At 50.4% G+C, this 17,346-nt stretch overlaps 7 protein-coding genes across 7 annotated transcripts; 4 read left to right on the top strand and 3 right to left on the bottom strand.

Annotated features, from left to right (window-relative positions):
* Nucleotides 1-14: 14 nt before the first annotated feature.
* Nucleotides 15-3,580, bottom strand: LCP9604111_8258 (putative RNA binding protein Jsn1; the record flags this gene model as incomplete). The annotated part of the gene is made up of 3 exons (XM_039076381.1): nucleotides 15-20; nucleotides 90-3,345; nucleotides 3,423-3,580. 3 exons carry the CDS (start codon nucleotides 3,578-3,580, stop codon nucleotides 15-17), a joined length of 3,420 nt encoding a protein of 1,139 aa, XP_038925837.1.
* Nucleotides 3,581-3,773: 193 nt separating this feature from the next.
* Nucleotides 3,774-4,714, bottom strand: LCP9604111_8259 (uncharacterized protein; the record flags this gene model as incomplete). The annotated part of the gene is made up of 5 exons (XM_039076382.1): nucleotides 3,774-3,810; nucleotides 3,932-4,052; nucleotides 4,131-4,193; nucleotides 4,242-4,386; nucleotides 4,592-4,714. 5 exons carry the CDS (start codon nucleotides 4,712-4,714, stop codon nucleotides 3,774-3,776), a joined length of 489 nt encoding a protein of 162 aa, XP_038925838.1.
* A 946-nt stretch (nucleotides 4,715-5,660) lies between these two features.
* On the top strand, nucleotides 5,661-7,959 carry LCP9604111_8260 (putative signal transducer; the record flags this gene model as incomplete). The annotated part of the gene is made up of 2 exons (XM_039076384.1): nucleotides 5,661-7,563; nucleotides 7,613-7,959. The coding sequence occupies 2 exons, from the start codon at nucleotides 5,661-5,663 to the stop codon at nucleotides 7,957-7,959; spliced, it is 2,250 nt and encodes a 749-aa protein (XP_038925839.1).
* Nucleotides 7,960-9,302: 1,343 nt separating this feature from the next.
* LCP9604111_8261 (uncharacterized protein) lies at nucleotides 9,303-9,752 on the top strand (the record flags this gene model as incomplete). Its single annotated transcript, XM_039076385.1, has 3 exons — nucleotides 9,303-9,317; nucleotides 9,416-9,431; nucleotides 9,535-9,752. The coding sequence occupies 3 exons, from the start codon at nucleotides 9,303-9,305 to the stop codon at nucleotides 9,750-9,752; spliced, it is 249 nt and encodes an 82-aa protein (XP_038925840.1).
* Nucleotides 9,753-9,776: 24 nt separating this feature from the next.
* On the top strand, nucleotides 9,777-10,974 carry LCP9604111_8262 (uncharacterized protein; the record flags this gene model as incomplete). Its single annotated transcript, XM_039076386.1, has 3 exons — nucleotides 9,777-9,982; nucleotides 10,105-10,164; nucleotides 10,272-10,974. The coding sequence occupies 3 exons, from the start codon at nucleotides 9,777-9,779 to the stop codon at nucleotides 10,972-10,974; spliced, it is 969 nt and encodes a 322-aa protein (XP_038925841.1).
* A 660-nt stretch (nucleotides 10,975-11,634) lies between these two features.
* LCP9604111_8263 (uncharacterized protein) lies at nucleotides 11,635-12,385 on the bottom strand (the record flags this gene model as incomplete). The annotated part of the gene is made up of 2 exons (XM_039076387.1): nucleotides 11,635-11,697; nucleotides 11,804-12,385. 2 exons carry the CDS (start codon nucleotides 12,383-12,385, stop codon nucleotides 11,635-11,637), a joined length of 645 nt encoding a protein of 214 aa, XP_038925842.1.
* Nucleotides 12,386-16,492: 4,107 nt separating this feature from the next.
* LCP9604111_8264 (uncharacterized protein) lies at nucleotides 16,493-17,011 on the top strand (the record flags this gene model as incomplete). The annotated part of the gene is made up of 2 exons (XM_039076388.1): nucleotides 16,493-16,596; nucleotides 16,792-17,011. The coding sequence occupies 2 exons, from the start codon at nucleotides 16,493-16,495 to the stop codon at nucleotides 17,009-17,011; spliced, it is 324 nt and encodes a 107-aa protein (XP_038925843.1).
* Nucleotides 17,012-17,346: the final 335 nt, after the last annotated feature.

The following is a 17,346-nucleotide window of genomic DNA, read 5'->3' on the forward strand; positions in this document are numbered from 1 at the left end:
ATACGAAGATGGGATCAACGCTGGACGCAAGCATGCACGTTAGTATCGGCGGATTATACGGTTTAGGGCCGATCCGAGAATGAACTCACCCGTCCACGTCGGCCTCCGCCCGACTGTCCCTGCACAGGCTGTGCCTGGGGGTAGTATTGCGGAGGGTATTGATACATCTGGGCAGGATTGACAACAGGGCTGAACTGTTGGTAGTTGTTCTGGAGCATCGGACTCATCTGGCCCGGTCCGGGGAGGGGAGAAGCCTGTTGCGACTGTAGAGATCGCAGGTTATCGATGGTCGAACCAGCTGGGTAGCCGTAGTTGGCGCCCGGCATGGCAGGATAGCCCGTGGGAACACCGCGAGCCTGTGCGGCGAGGAAGGCTTGGTATTGCAGCTGTTGCTGGCTCAGGGGTTCCTGGCTGTATCCACCTATACTGGCAAGACCGTTCATGTGGTTTCCGAGCCCGTTGGAATATGGATCAAGGGGCGGGGGGTTGGATTGATCGGCGGAGATAGGGCGGTTGTCCGGGTTCTGGCCAAACGTGTTGGGAGTAAACTGCCCATTGTACTGTTGTCGGTCAATGGATGGCTGGGCTGGATAACCTGTGCTTCCATGACGAGAGGATTGACGGTGTTGCGATTTCTCCGGGGTGGAGTGCTCACGTCCATGGTGATGCTCCCGACCGCTACCTCGTGAGGACAGGCCCACTTCATCCATCAGACGCTTATAGCCTTGGCTTGGGGAAGCCTTGAGCTTTGTGAGGACCTTGGAAACGTTTTTCACGACCTCAGTCCGCATAGACTCGTCAAAGAATGGGGTGGTCAAGACCTTGAAGATCAGAGTCGCACCAGATGTCTGGTCGCTCAGAATCTTCTCCAAAACTTCATCGCCGGGACTGAAGAAGAGTGCCTTCAGAACAATGTCTCGAGCATCCGGCTCGTTGCGCTGGTTGATCACCTTGAGAACCGTCAGGTAGGCAACCTTGTGGGTGCAGAGGTGAACAAGGTGAGGCACAAGTCTCGGGGCCAATACTGTTCGGCGGCGAGGGAATGTGCACGTGTCAAGGAACCAAGTGAGCAAAAGAGCTCCATTGGCATTAGTAGCCAACTGCACACTGTGGAGAGCGATAGCAGATGCAAGCATCCGCTGCTGATCCTTGGTGGCATGGTGGCTTTCGAGACAAGCCCGCATCGCTCGGGCGCCGAAACGTCCCTGGGCGATTTCCCACATTCGGCTGAGCATGGACTCGAAAATAAAGCTATTGAAGGGACTGGCAAATCGCAGGCAGCATTGCAAGACATAGTTTCCATACTGATCCAAGAAAAGAGGAACAGTATAAGGGCGGAGAGCATCAACAATTAACTGCATCTGTCCAGGAGTCTTCGCGACATCGATGATCTTCTGCGCAGCCCAGGTTCCATTCTTGTGAACACCAATTTCGGAGAGATGTGGTGCAATGTGAGACAGCATCTGCTCCTTGGTAGATTCAGAGCAGAACTCAAACAGTTTCTGAACCACGGTGTTGCCCAAATAATCGGACGCTAACTCTGCAACCTCAGGGAGCATGGCCTCGGCAGTCTCCTCAATTTCTTGGATCGAGCATGCACCATTGTCAATGCGCTTCCGGATGTCACGGAGACGAGGGGCGTCGAACATCCGGGACTGACTCGTTTCCTGGACCGAGGGGATTTCATCCTTGAAAGCCTTGAACGCGATGGAGGTCTGGATGCTTGCCGTGATGTTCTTCAGGTCATCATCACTGGCGCCGAATTCTTGCACAATTTGCACCATCTCAGGCAACAGATCAGCCAGAGCGGGAATCTGAGGGATAACATTAGTATCCGCGCGATCCGGCCCATCTGTCGCTGCAACATTTGATCTGAAGTTCGGGTCAGGAGTGGGAGATGACTGGGTGCCGTTTGCACCAGGAGTACCGGTGGCCGATGCACCAGGGACCTTGGCGTAACCAATTCTGACGGGGCCTGCGCCTGGGAAAATTTCCTTTCCATTGAGCAGCGATTTGGCTTGCACGGCGCTGTCAAGGCGATCGAAGTTGACAAACCCGCAGTTCTTGTGAGTGAGAACACGGGTAGACTCGATCTTTCCATACATACCAAAGATGGCCTCCAGAGACGTGACAGTGGTGGACACGGGAATGCTACCAATCCAAAGTGCCCGCGTAGGCCCATCCTGGTTGTTCTCATCTGCCATCTCGCCGGCCGGTCGGCCACCCATAGCGGGAATACCGTTACCGCTGAGATGCATCAGCTGAACTGCCTCGGATAATTCGTCGTATTCACCATTCTCGGGAATCTGCAGATCAGCAGCACTGAAACTGCTGTCGAGGCGGGAAGGTGTAGCAAGGTAATTGCGGATGGATGATCGCTGGGGAGGTGCCTCCAAAATGCCAGCAGTTCGCGCCCGGGGTCGGCTGACAGAGGCATGGCTGGCAAAAGCTTGGACCGCGAGATTATGCTGGTGGATCTGGGCCTGTGTGGCGGCAAGTTGCGCGGCGGTCGCGGCGGCGGTCGGCGTCATAGTACCCGAGGGAAGTTGGGAGTAGCGGTTCTCGTATTCAAGATCCTCGTCATCGGCGTACTTCTCCTTGGCATTGACAGAGTATGATCGGAATCGATTATTGCTCTTCATCATCGCCAACTCAGCCAAGAGTGGCGGCAGCGCAGAAGCTTGCTGCTGCTGCTGTTGCATCAAAGCTTCCATAGACGGACGTCCATAGGAGGCCATTCCGTGTTGCGGGGTCTCAGCGAGTCCCAGATAATCCAAAGTCTTCACATCGGTGTCCGCGAGTCCATCCCTCGAGAAAGATGAGTGGCTAGGCGAAGTCGGCCCTTCCGAAGATCGAATACTAGTTAAAGTTGTAGCTCTCTCCCGACCCGTCGACCAGTTGGTTGAAAACAGTGATGGACCGAAGGGACCGCCACCTCCCAAGAAGTTGCTTTTTTGCGGCATCGAGCCAGCTCGAAGGCGAGATAGCGATGCCGGATTGGCCACACCAGTCGAACTCGCGATAGAACTCGTATCTATCCCGGAAACACCGGGAGGTCTAAACGGACTAGTTGAGGGTGTTGGTCGTGAAGTCTGTGGCATATAAGACTGCTGAAAATCCATCTCATTCAGTGTGCCCATCGGAGGAAAACGAGATGGAACCGTTCCAGCGCGAGCTCGGCGACCAGGGCTGTCCATGGCGCCATTGCTGGTAGGAATCAAATCTGGAAAACTATCTTGACTCGGCGATTCGGGAATATTCTCGCGAAGCGGGGTTGAATGGCCGCTGGTAGGGGGTCCCCAAATACTAGGAGAAAGGCCTTCTTGAGCTTGAATTTCACGGGCTCTGCTTGAACAGTCAAAGTATCAGCCAATTGTCGCGGTGTCTGTTATATCCCACAGGAAGTAAAGAAGCAAACCTACCGCTTCGAGTACAGACGTGATGCCAAATCATGAGAAGGGGAGCCAGCCCCGGGCCTCAAACTTCCAATGGACCCCGAAGAAGGCCCGAAGGACATTCTTGAGTTCCCAGACCCGGCCACATCGCTAGGAGAGCTGCGCCCCGTCGAGGTACCCGACATGGGTTGGGTGGTTGGGATGTAATTGAAATTCATCTGACCGTCAGGCCGCGAAACCGGCAAATTATGGATTATCACTTTATACCTTCAGCAAGGCAGGGCCCGAATCCCTTCCAAATATGACCTCCGCGCGAATGCCAAAATATAGCAAGGTCGGAACTTAAATGTAGCTTCGTTCAATAGTGTGGGATAGGAGTCATGGGATAAGGATAGATTGAAGGATCGAGGGCACACTGGAAACAGTCGAAATTAGATGGTGTTCGAAATGTGTGTTGCTATTGGGGGGTCGCAAAGTGGGAGGGGTCGAAAAGCAATTCCAAAAAGCCGAGATGAATCGTTGGGATGTTTGCGTACCGAGACTGATGCTTTCCAAATCCAAGCACCACGGTGCAGTGTCGGGGGTCTTTGATGATAATCTCACCGTTTGTTCGGGTTGTATGACAATCTGCGGGTGTCCCAAAGCAATCGAGTCGAGCTAAGAAAAAAGAGAAAAGTCCTTTTCTGTCGTCAAAGGCTCAAAAACACGGCGAAGTTCACAAAGATGGTCTGGCACAAAGTGCGTCAAGTGAGAAATAAAGATGGAAAGGATGATCCGGGTCCAAAGGGATCGAGGTGGCTGGAAAGTGAGTTAGTGTTGCGCTCCGAAAGTGTCATCAACACTAACCGAAAGTCGAATTCACCCTAAGAATGCAGAAAGCAAAAGAAGAAAAAAAGAGAAGTGAGGAAGAAGTCAAAGGGAGGATGAGAAGGGGAGAGGAAAGGAAGGAGAAGAGATGTTGGGGAGCTGGCCGGATGCCCGAGGAAGATGGCTGTGGTTGGTGGAGGGCCCTCCTTCAGCTTCACCCACAATTCGATTGTTGATTCGGATGAATTTGGTTGAAAATACGAAATCTGATTGAATGGAATGGAATTGGATTGATTTAGTCTATGACACTCTAGGCGGTTTGATTTTCTATCTAGTATTGGTACATCCAAGGTGCATTAGTACTAGACAGGCATCTATAAAGTACTTACTTCCTGCACGTCTGTACATTCAACGTCGAAATAACCAAACGGGAACAAAAATATAAGGAATCGGCAATTCCTCCAAGCGTCTGGCAATGGCACGGCGCATGACATTAATTTAGAAGACTCCATTCTGGCTGAACATGGTGAGATATCAACAAATCTAAAAAGGTATACGTTTAGTACAGATACAAGGCCCTTACAACCCCATGCCCTCCAAATGTCCAATTCAAGGTTTTCTTTCGGAAGAAAAGGGCTCATGGCATAAGCAAGAAAAGGCAGACAGGAGTGGAAACGAAAAAGGCCCCGCCTTCCGGTGCGTCATGTCTCGACGCTTGAATCCGTGACAGGATACATATGAGACTTCATGGCGAATACGAAGATATCCCTGGGGGATGAGATGCAACTAGTCATGTAAGGAGAACTGACTGGGGTTTGAAACCAAAGGCTGTGTTTTGGTTGCAAGGGATATGGATCAGGTACGTGTCCCCGTCCTTCTTCCTTGCCAGAGGCGTCAGCTGGGGCCCTCTGGGGTTGGTCATGGGTCGTGGTGGCTGTGTTGGAGACGTAAATAGACTAGGCTTTGGCTATCTGTCGAGCCTTGAAGAATGCTCTCCGGATCTTCAAGGTGTTTGCCAAGCTTTCAGAAGCATTCGGTACGGTTGAACAGGGTGGCTCATCGTAGTACATAAAAGGTAGATCATCACTTCTAGATAAAAGCTGAGTAGTATCAGTCACTGTGCAATGGAGGTAGGACCAAATAACAATCAGAGAAATCTTGTGTCGTTGCTTCAAAGTCATGTAAACACGTTAGTAAAGACCATTGGTCGGATGATTTCTACACGCCTGAGGCATCGACTTTTCTTTCGCGCCACTCTCCTTGCCAGCCCGCAGCGGTATCTTCCCATCACTCCAACAGCTCATTTAATTGTGTGGCAGAATCCAAATTCTATATGCTTTGATTTTTTTCTAATTTATGCTGATCATTGACACGCAAAGCATAGTCTGTCGCGCGCGCGTCCCCTCTCGCGTCTGATGCTTAATCGTCCGTTCTAAGGCACCTGCCACCAGTAACACCATGGCCGACATAATGGAAGAAGACCCATCGTCTGCGGTCCAGTCTTCGGAGGGAGAGGAGATGCCCGTGGAGTCATTGGTCAGAGGACGCGCGAAACGAAGCACCGCAGGACTGCACATGTCGGCCCTCCTTGAAGCCGCTGCCGATGATGACTTGTCGCTTCTATTTGAGGAAGTCGAAGACGATAATGAGTTTGCGGATGTGGCCGACCCTGATGCAGAGGACGAGTTGCTTGAATCGTCGGACGAGGATGAAGACCAAGGGCCGAACGCGCAGAACGACTACGAGGGCGAACAGAAACTACAAAAAGACGAACGCAAGAAGCGCAGAGCCCAGAATGATCTCCGATTCCAGACCTTGCGCAAACGAGTCAAGATTGATCCGACCGCTCCGTCCACCATGTCCGCCGCCCCTCGTCCGAAGAAAAAGTCGGAGCGCATCTCGTGGATTCCCACTGTGGAGGATGGGCCTACTCGGCAATCATCACGTCGACAGACCATGGTCAACAAGGAGCTTACGCATGCTCGTCTGAAGGACAGCCAGGAAAAACGAGTCCGCATCATCGCTACAATGAAGGAGGCAGAGAAGCGGAAGGCCCATTTGAAACCGAAGCAGATGACCCAGGAAGACCATCTTGCGGAGGCAGCAAGAGTAGAGCGGCTCAATAGCAAAAGTCTCAACCGCTGGGAGCTTTCGGAAAAACGAAAAGCGGACGAAAGACGAGCGAGGATTGAAGCACTACAAAATCGTCGTCTTGACGGTCCGGTGATTTCCTACTGGAGTGGTGTGGCTACATGGACGAACGGGCGTCTCACCCGGGTGGGCAAAATCGACATCAGACCGAAGGTAGATAAAGATGAACTGAGGAAGAAAAAGAAAGAGAAGGAAGATAAAGAGAAGGCTGCGGCAGAGTTGAAGGCACTGGGGTCAACCACAGGCACATCACAACCACCATACTTCCATGTAGTTGTTGGGCCACCAGAATCTCTACCTCCTTCGACGTTCACCGTGGACCAACCGACTGGAAACAAGCCACCCGAGAATGCTGCCCCGACCGCAGAGAATACAGACACTGCAGAGAACACAAACACCCCCTTAGTGTCCGGGGCGAATGCTGGCCAACCAGATGGAATCCCAGAGACGAAGACAATCATGGAAACTTCCACCGAGCAGGGCAAGGACAATGCTATGGAAAAAGCTCCAAGTGTTGACGCAAATACATCAGTACCTCCTGAGCAAGATCAATCCATCACAGCTGAAGGGCAATCCTCGGAGTCCAAGAATTATGGGAGATTGAGGTTTGCTGTGGAAATTCCAGCGTCTCATCATACATCGATTTCTGCGGATAATGGCTCTATTCAAAAATCGCCTGATGTACCCACCAAAACCGAGGATGCTATGGATATTGATTCAACAGTGGCTGCAGCGGCTGCAGATTCTACGAAAAATCAAAAAGTTCTAGAATCAACGGACCAAACAAGCTTGGCCACTCCGCACGTTGCTGCCCAACCGACTTCTGCAGAGCCTATAGCACATGCAGCTGGGACGACTGTGCCAGAACCACCGCCATTGGATGGGTCTCGGCCAGTTGAATCGGCCACGGCTGTTAGCTCTGAAGTCTCACTGGCCCCTCAAGCCTTGCCGGCTCCTGCAGCCACCAGTCAAGCCACGGTGCCCGAAAACGCCATAGTCCGGAGCCTAAACCAACCATCCACATTACCGTCCGAATCACAATTATCAAATGGATTGGTGAAGGAACCAGCACCAGAGATTCCAGAACCCCCTCCAGTGATTGAGCAGACGGGACGCTGTCTTACGATCTTGGAGAACTTTGACTATGCGACCGCCAACAATCGCAAATACAGCATGTACTTCAACGCCAAAAAGCTCGGCCGTTTGACAAGTATGTATCATTTTGAAATTTTAGGAATAAGGCTAACCCTACATAATAGAAATCTCGTCATCTCTATGCGTCATCACTTCATTGCCTTCGCGTTACCGCGATCCAGAGACCGCTCTCCCTTACGCCAATTCATATGCATATAGCCAAATCCGCCGTATGCTATCGGAGGGGTATATTTGGAGTTCGATGCTGGGATGCTTTGTCGGGCCGGCCGAGGCAGCCCGTGGAGTACCCGAGCGGTTTACAGGCAAGCCGGGACCAGGTACAGTGAAACTGACCGATGAGGGCCAGGCCGAGACACCAGGGAATGCACTCACCGAGGCTCCTTCGACACCCACGCCAGCGGCATCCCGAGCAGCCCCTCCAACGGAGCCGATGGAGATTGACAAAGCATGAGCGATTATTTGTACGATATTTAGTTAGATACCCAGATAGAATCCAGCGCCGAACCCAAAGTGGACGTCAGCATCACCTCTTCTCCACGTCGCATAAATCGGCTTTGTCTAAGACTCAAGCAGGCTTTGCAGTTATGATGTATTCATTGTTGACAGATGTCACCGGCCCCACCGATAAAAATCAATCCCAGCTTGCCCTGTGATATTTATATCCCGATATCGCCTATCCAAGGAACGAAATCGGTACCCGGCGGAAAGCAAACGGGAAAAGAGGAAAAACGATCACAAACAAAAAGCTAAATGGGGCAGTCATCGGGGCATTTTTCTCGAAAGAAAGCCCCGGTTTTCCCCATAGACCCGAAACACGCAAGACGGAAGATCGACGATTAGCACTACGACTTGCTCAGGTGAGTGTGGCCTAGAATGGTAGTCCCACCACTACCCCCCTCTCTGACGAGGGCTAGCGACGCATGTCATAGGCAGATGTGTTAGTGTGTGTGGCACTTTCATACATACTACCCCCATAGTGATTTTCGATTTCGATCCGTCGATCTCTTTTCGTTGTCGCCGTAGCCGGCCGTTATTCTGTACGGAGTATTATCTGAAGTATTTTGTAAGAAACCTATAACAAGCTGTATATTGTAGTTGACTATGTGAATGATGATGTATTTCACACCCACCTGTTCACGCCATCTGGGTCTGTTTATATGAACCTTGAACTCGTCGAGGCATTTATGGCGTCATTTAGAATGTGGCTCTTCCACGGTATACGCCATGGTATACAATGCATGCCAGTATGCAAGTATCAACTTGTACGGAGTAGATACAATACTAATATACCGATTGTGAAGAATGGTGTCAATCTACCGATCACGCCAGATCCGACCCCCTCCGGAGATATGGTCCCTGCGCCACTGCATTGCATATACTTGGAAGTCGACATCGCGAGGTCGAACTGACAATCTGTCCGTACCTAACGAAGCGAATAGGCGGTTCAGAACGACGACAGTTAGATCCAGAGAAACAGAGCAAGACCCTTCCATTAAGAATAAGATCAGGGCCAGCTAACTAATTATAGCTGGCGTCAGGGCAGGGCTCGTCACCAGTGACTCAGCTGGTCTAGATTGATTGCGTGTCGGGAGGGGGGCAAGCACGGGCAAGGACCCGGGGAGTACCCGAGAAGTACCATGCAAGTACTGTTTAGCGCGCAGATACCGGCGGAGGCTGTCGGAAGTGACTTACCCGATACATCACCCCAAGGGTTTCTCGTCCCAAGAGTCTAGACGTGATCGTCTCATCCTACCAGAACAGCACGTTTTTCCGCTTCGTCTGTTTTCTCTTCAGATGTTCCTCCACTTGGTATTTATATTCTTTCGTTTCCTCTTTTCGATTCCTGTGTCACCCATTCCCCTTTCTCTCTGGTATTGCAACTATACAACAATAGACCTCCGTTATAGACATCCTTGGTATTTGGTATGTTTCTTATCTCGGCCTTATCTCCCCCCCCCACTCACTGGCTAAAGATAGTCGGCGGTTGCATCGCAAGTGTGTCAGATGGCTAACACGACCTTATCAGCCTGGGATTCTCGTCAACCCCACGTTTCTCAATATACATACTCCGGTGTTTCTCCATTTTCCCAAATCCCCATTTGTATTCCCAATTGCACCCGTCTCGGCACATTCCAGTTGGATTCAAGACTTCGCACACAAATCCCTCAGTCTGTGCTCCCCCCAGGGGCCCTTGTGCTCCACACTTGCTCCAGTCTCGGCAATAGAGTCTTTTCGATAAGATAGTGAGGCATTTGAGCCTACACCGCTATGACTCAATCAGCCCCCTTCCACCGCCGCTCCCCTTCCTCTCCTCATGTTTCCAAGTCCAAGTCTACTCGTCCTGCTTTACATCGACGAGGGACCTCAGGTGCCACCGTCACATTTTCCAAATTGGGCTCAGGACAAAAGGGAGCGAGCAAGTCCACGTCTGCGGACGACACTGAATTCGATATGGCTAGCTTCTTGAACTTTTGGTATGTGACCCCTAAGCCCTTATCTTTGAATCCTGCCGGGATTATTTCCTCACATGCCTGTTGCCGTCATCTGTGTTCCTTACACCGGTCTTTCGTGGACATAAAAGCTGACCCAATTCCAGCGCCATGTGTGAAAACCAAATTACTACCCCCAACAACAGTTTGTTATATTGTAGCGAAAGGTATGTGGTAACCCTCGGCCTATATTTAGAGCCATCCTATGCCTTCCCCTTTGTTTGTTTGGGACCTGCATCATATCTTCGCACTCGAATACTTATTTATTTCATAGTTGCCGCCGCAAAGACTCTTGCAAACCACTCTCAGCATCAGTCCCATCCATGTCATCAATGTCTTCCACCACTACACCACCTACATCTCCTTCCCTCTCTCCACGCACTATCGTGGCCCCAATGACCCCTACCAGGGTGCCAAGCAACCGAATCCCAGCCATGCGGATACACAGCCACGTGCATGATGCCAAGTCAGATCTTGACCCCACCGAATGGAAGCCCGTATTAGAGCGGAGCGCCTCGTCCCTGGCATCCTCCGAGGCCTGGAACTATCTCTCCCAGTTCCACGGCGGCAACGAGCCCATGCTTCGGCCCTCCGTCCAACGCAGCAGCTCCAGCCTTCCCGCTCTGGCCCACAGCCACAGTCACGTGCCCAGCCTGACAAACACCCCGTCTACCGTGGCGTCGTCCTACAGCAGCACTGCCTCTGACTACATGGGCAGCATGTACGAGGCCCGCCCGCTGCCCCCGCGCCACAACCCGTACTTTTCCGGTACGAGCGTGACCAAGGGCGTCGAGCTGGTTGTCCCGCACATCGTCTCTGCGCACGAGGACGTCGGTCCAATCCTCTCGGACAGTGGCTCTATCCTCCCTGCCAGCAGTGCTGTGTGGGGAGATATCTCGTATGAGAAACGCTCTGCTCCTATCTGCATGGCGCGGGGTATTGGCGGCCGGCCCGTCGAGACTTGCGTGAAGAATTGAACAAAAATACATACACTGTTTGCGGTCATGAAATGGAGCTCATTGCTCCTTTTTCTTTTGTTCTCTTTCGGTTTATTTTCCCCATGCCTATCCTCTTTATCCTTTTATTCAAATTCCGAGTCCGAGCGAGCTGTGACTCTTCAGCGTGGAAAACGATATGATATCATGGATTTGCTCTTTATTTATTCCATACTCCCTACACGAATATAGATTTATTAATGCGGATATCTCTGGTATCTAGACCAAATGGACCGTTTGGCATATCTTCATTCATCTCTACCGATTCGTAAATTCGTAAGTTAAGCAATGTTAGTCTGGTTCTTTAATCAAGCTTATTTATTTGTGGACCTACCAACGATCTAGTGCTGATCTGTTGTATCGTATAGATGTGTAATGTACAGATTTGTTTCAGGCTGATGGGTCTGCCGAAATTAGGGCAAGTCTCTCCACCGACGATACTGATACTTTTGTCTCGGCTACTCTTACTTCAATCTAAAACAAGACATGAAAAAGAAATGAACTATTTTAAGCAAGGCGGAAGATACAGATATAGACCAAGAACACTCAACAATCGAAACAGCCAACACCCATCCCATCCGTCTCCTATAAAAACACCAAACAACCCCATCTCACAAAATGAATCCAATATCCAATCTAATCCTAGAAATCGGAAGTAATACAACACATATAGCACCCCTTAGCCGGCTTATAGATAGCCAAAGCCTAGAAAAACATTAGTAAACCAATACCCACAAATACACACACAATATATATTCATCTCCATCGTATACCCAGAAAGAAAAGAGTTTTAAAAAACAGAAAAACTCACATAAGGCTTCGCACACTGCGCATCCTCCTCATCCTCAAAGCACCGCCCAGAACAGAACGCATTCCCCTCATCCTTCCCATGATTCGCGGTGACGAAGAGCGGAGCAGGCGCGACCTGGGAACCAGGTGCTAGCGGGTCAATTGGAGCCACGCCGCCCGATGTGCCGGGCGAGACGTTGTAGTCGTCGTTGTCGTCGGCACCGCGGAAGGAGGGTGCATTGTCTCGGGACTCGGCGTCTGGACCCTGGCTTGGGTGGTTGTAGACATGTCCATATCCGTGGGCTGGGGCTTGGACAGTGGGTGTTTGCGAAGGTCGCACTAGGAATGTGCTGTGGATTCGAGGGGTTGGGGATGGGGATGGGGTTGGGGTTGGGGTGGGAAGGCTTGGGATGTTATCATAGTCGTAGTCGTCGTAGTCGTAGTTGTCGTAGTTGTCGATTTCTTTGTTTGTGTTCTGGACGTAGTGTGGGTGTCTGTTGATGGGTTTGGGGTATTTCAATCCCGCTGGGCTTGGGATGAATTGGTTGCCGAATTGCGCTGAAGCGAGAGAGGCGCTGAGGAGGAGGAGGATGGGAAGATGCATGTTTGGATTGAATTGGTTTTCCTTGCTGTTTGTTTTCTTCTTGTCTGTTTTGATTTGTATAGATGCTGGTCGTCGGTTGGTCGTCGGCTGTTATCGTTAGTTGTCGGTTGTCGTTGTCGAGATGTTTTGTCGGAGGCTTATCATCAACGAGGGATCAGGCTGGTTATTAGTATTTAACGCGTACATTAGGAATGGAGGGTTGTGGTTAGGTGTCGTGTTAGGGGCATTTTCGGGGGCTGTGGAATGTGGTATTTGTATACATTGGCATGTACATAACTCCGTATGACACGAGATGGGATTTTCGAATTCCTTGGGTTTATATAGCTATAGTCGACTGGTACCCGTCTGACCCGAGAGGTATGAGCTTGGCTTATTATACCGAATTCGTAGAAGTAGATTGATAAAGAGGATATCGTTTCGGTGTGCCTTGATCAAGGTTATAGACGTCCATGGCATAACAAAGCTTGGAAGGTAAAATCAATGTCGAATCTCCAGGTCATCTGCCTGTGTCATATTCACGTCAGGATTTACGTAAGGCTTCCAAGTATCCTGCTATTATGAGCCACTGACTCGTTCAACATCGATGTACCTTAAGATGCGAGTTAGAATGGTTTCCTCGATTTTTTGTAAATGGATATCTGCTAATCGGCCCTGGAAAATGAACCTCCCCTTGATCGAGCCGTGGATGACCTTATGAATAAGAATCCCTGTACCTGCAAAGAAACAAGTTACCAACTCTACTTAGCAGGTTTCTACTTGTCACGGGTGGCTGAACTAAGAACATTTGCCACATGCATCCTATCAAGGATTGACTGCGACCCTTTGGAACTTCACAGCAACGGTTCCTATACCAAAGGCAATATCAAGAACATTGCTCGTTATTCTACTGTTGAGGTTCCAGCCACTGCATTGGTGGTCAATAGTGAGATGTGGGCCAACCAAGATTTGCCCGATCACAGATCATAGGACATTCTCTTGAGGCTTAACATCCACGAGAACTTTCAACAAATGCTAACATATTCGCATATTGGCGGAGCAGGGTCCGAATTCCGAGTTCCTCGACTTCACTAGATCACTGTACATTATAAAACGCAAGTCTGACGCTTGTTTCAATGTTGGCGCCGGTGGAGCCCCCCAATAACCTCGCCTGGAACTATTTTCCTCATCATGGGTGGATCCAATTGGACAAGTGAAGGATAGAGTTGGTCTTTCCTCCCCTTGGGAAAGGAAACTGCAGACCTCGGACTCTCCTTTTGATACTGCGTGTGTCCTGCCAGGAGAAAAGACAAGTAGGGAGTCTCAGGTTCTACCCTCGAGACGGGGTTGTCCCTAGAAGATGTTCCGGCATCACTGGTGACAGGGGTCTACTTTCAGGGTTAGGTCGAAGGATCGAGCCCAACTCGGCTTCGAAGTGTCACACCTGCTTCTCACTCACATATCATGTCTACTCTGCCATATACATCACCATACCGTCACCGACAGAAAGCCTCATATTAACGGGGACACGATCACAGGAAGAGACTGCCTCGGCCATGCATCGAGCTGGCCAAATGGGCCAGCTTCCAACGTTACCGACCGTGCTGTGTAGTGACTGACTCGGACAGATCGGATGCTCCAGGACTGCAGCGGATGAGCGTTGCCTAGTCTCAGTGTGCCTGGGAAACACGACCCCCCGTTTTCGTCACACACAAAGCCAACGTCGATGCCCATCACGACCCGTCGAAAGCCCGACAGCACCAAAGCAACCTTCGACATGGCCTGGATGAAACGGCCTCGAATCACCGATCGATACCCCTTTACCATGCCTGGCTCAGATGATCACTGCGCTCTGTACTCCGCGACCATGAGTGTCTATGCTGAGAGCCTGGGTTCAAGTTGACACCCGACCCGAAAGTGGCCTTCAGACACGGAATTGTCATAGCTTGCAAGATCAAAAGGCATCATATCATGTTCCTTGACCCGAATCGACATGGAACCACATACACTGCATCCTTGATGTGCAAAAACGACCCACGACAACCCCCAGAACGGAGCAGTGACGGTGCCACTGCTCCGTACTGCACTACCAATCACTTACTTTCGTTCATATCCCCGTTGCCGTTGCATGAAAGCCTCTATCAACCATATGGACCGGAAATATCCCGCGAATACCCTGGAGGTGATGGCGGAAACAGTTGAGATGGTCGGTTTCAAGACACGCTATTCTGCGGCATCGATGACTGTTCGTGTGGTCAATAACAGAAAATGTTGGTATAATGCTACACACTCCCACAGAAGCACATGGGAGCCAGGGGCTGGTTGGTCTATCATACCCAACACCAGACTCTTCATCAAATGCTGGTTCCGTGTCACACCCCCGAGTTGTGGTACTCGATCCAATACCCAGATGTTTCCACACTGAATAATATCGTGGAGTGTTGGTGAACGGTCCTCCCATTCAACCACGTCCATAACCCCCACAACCGTACAGCAGGTCATTAAACCATTGTTCTGCCGTAAACAGCCAGCAACCGATGCCTATACAGGCTCACATGCCATTTAAGGCATGTTGCCAAGTTTCAAGCGTTCGGGGTCGTGGTATCGAGAGAAATTTTCGGAATCGTGGAATATTTCTGGCGAGAAAAGACCGTGCTCAACTTTATCAGGTGCGGTCGAACACACGGCATGTTCATATGGAGGGTTCGATTGTCAACGGACAAGGAGGAGATGGAACAGGGAGTTCGAAGCTTGTCTTGACGTTGAGAAACGGATTGGGTGCTAAAAGGGTCCTAAACGAAAGAAAGGGCAAGTCAGCATGCAGTTCTACGAATCTGCCGGTGAATCCCATCCAGACAAGACAGAGAGAACTGTACCTCTTCAATGTGTGTCTGTGAAAGGACACAGAAGCCGGGTCCCAGGGATGTCAGAACATCATTCTGGTCCAACTTGACGAAACACGTTTCTCAGATTGTCCATCAGTATTCACAGCTCTATCCTCGAGGTAGAATGAAAGGCCCGCGAGTTTGAACGAGCATGAGATGGCGATCATCAACTTTACCAAGGACACTTGCTGTCAGTTTACTTGCCGTTAGTTCGAGTCCACCCGGGAGTCCTAGCCGTCCCAATTGGCTCCTGTCACTACTGAAACAGTGGAACAGGAGTACAGATGCCTGTCACTCCACCACTCTCCATAAACAAACTGCCATGGACAAAAGCGCGAAGGTCGCCACGGATGCAAAAATGAATACATTCGCCTCTTTGGAATCAAGAATCTATCCGTCCCGAGGGAGATTTCGGCAAATCCGAATACACAGGCGAATATTAATCTAGGGCCCTAAATTCGCCTCATTTTCCCGGCAAACCACACACCAGGAACCAAGGTCGAAGCCGAAGAGCCTGGTGGAAAATAATAGCGGAAGATGGACTTAGGCTGGCCCAAATATTGATACTTGGGATGTGCTCTCTGGAGAAAAACACGCTTGACGATTGGCTGGCAGTTTTATCCGGGGCCGATTGAAGGTCTTGACAATCGAACTGCTACAATGCAATTCTTTTGATTCTTCTATTATTCTGAAATTGCTATATTGTCAAATTCGATCCCGAATGTTAACACGAGGCTACCTCGAGAGCCTCACGGAAGTATACCAGGCCCTATATTTCTCGATTCGTTGGATGCCACCAGCGATCTGCCCAATCCCCTCAAATACCTTCTGTTCGAGGTCCCACCTTTCTCCCTTTGACCTCTCGAGACTCGTCGAATCTCATCTCCCAACCTTTCTACAAATTCTATGTAAAAGGTTATCTTCTTCCCACGCGGTGATACTTGTCTATAAACACGTATGGCCGACCGATTTGTGCCCCCAGCCCCTCTTACCTTGATGTTCATACTTCGCCTCTTAGACCATTTGCCCCATTCTCCCATTAGGATCTGTTTTCGCTCCCCCAAAATGCCAGTAGTCTGGTTGCTAACTACTAAGAAGTTGTGCTATTCTATAGGTAGACACAGGGACACCAGGAACCCTTATTTGATCAGCTTCGAGCACGGTAGAGACCATTCCCAAACCTCTCTTCGCACATAGGAACATCACCCCCTGACAGTACATACCCGGCCCCCAGTCCAACATCAACATGTCAAACCGCACCGCAGCCGTCTCTACCAACGACCAAGGAGGCCCAGGAGCTCGCAACGGAGCCCGCCAGACCGAGTCGGCACGCAGCGAGAACGCAGCAAAGTGAGTAGTCATCGTTTCTCGTCCGGCCCAAATTGCAAGAAAGAAACCATTCCTCTATTATCTCTTACCTCTCTCTCTCTCTCACTGTCTTCTCTGAACGCATCTCCTCCTTCTTCTTCCGCCCCGTTAACCAAACCCCCTTCCGGCAACGCTTAAATTGATCCAAAAGCTGAGATCTCGTGACCTCCCCACCAGCCTGAACAGCGAACATGCCATCGACTCACCTCGGCGCTGCCAGCAGATCTCCCAGCAGGAAATCGAGCTGAACTACTACCGAAAGTTCCTGGAAGACTTGGTCGCTGTCGTGCGCGACGCTCATAGCGATGCTGTCGCTCGGCTTGTCTCGCTTATTCGCTCCGGGGCGTCGAAGGAGGACATCCGCCTCGCCCTTCAACGCGTCCAAGATGAGATTTGACCGTCGCACTTTACTCGACCAATGAGAACGAACATGTGCTGTGGTTTGTGGCTTTGGCGATTGTTTGTCTTTTTTTGGTTTCTTGGAGCGGCTCGAGAATTGGGTGACATAATCGTGCATTACTGTTGATGTCTTCTAGGAGAACAATCATGATTCATGAGAGTGTCCTTCTTCTTCCTCTTTTTGCCTAGGTCTTGGAAAAGACATAAGACAAATGAAATGCTGTAAGTCGAGTGGTAGTCAATATAACTCATGACGCTTTTTTTTTTTTTTTTTTTTTTTTTTTTTAACAAACTTGTTGGGGGTTGGGGGGGGTTTTAAAAAAGCGGGTTTTT

This window comes from Penicillium roqueforti, assembly GCF_015533775.1.
Source record: "Penicillium roqueforti strain LCP96 04111 chromosome Unknown scaffold_30, whole genome shotgun sequence".
Lineage (NCBI taxonomy): Eukaryota > Fungi > Ascomycota > Eurotiomycetes > Eurotiales > Aspergillaceae > Penicillium > Penicillium roqueforti.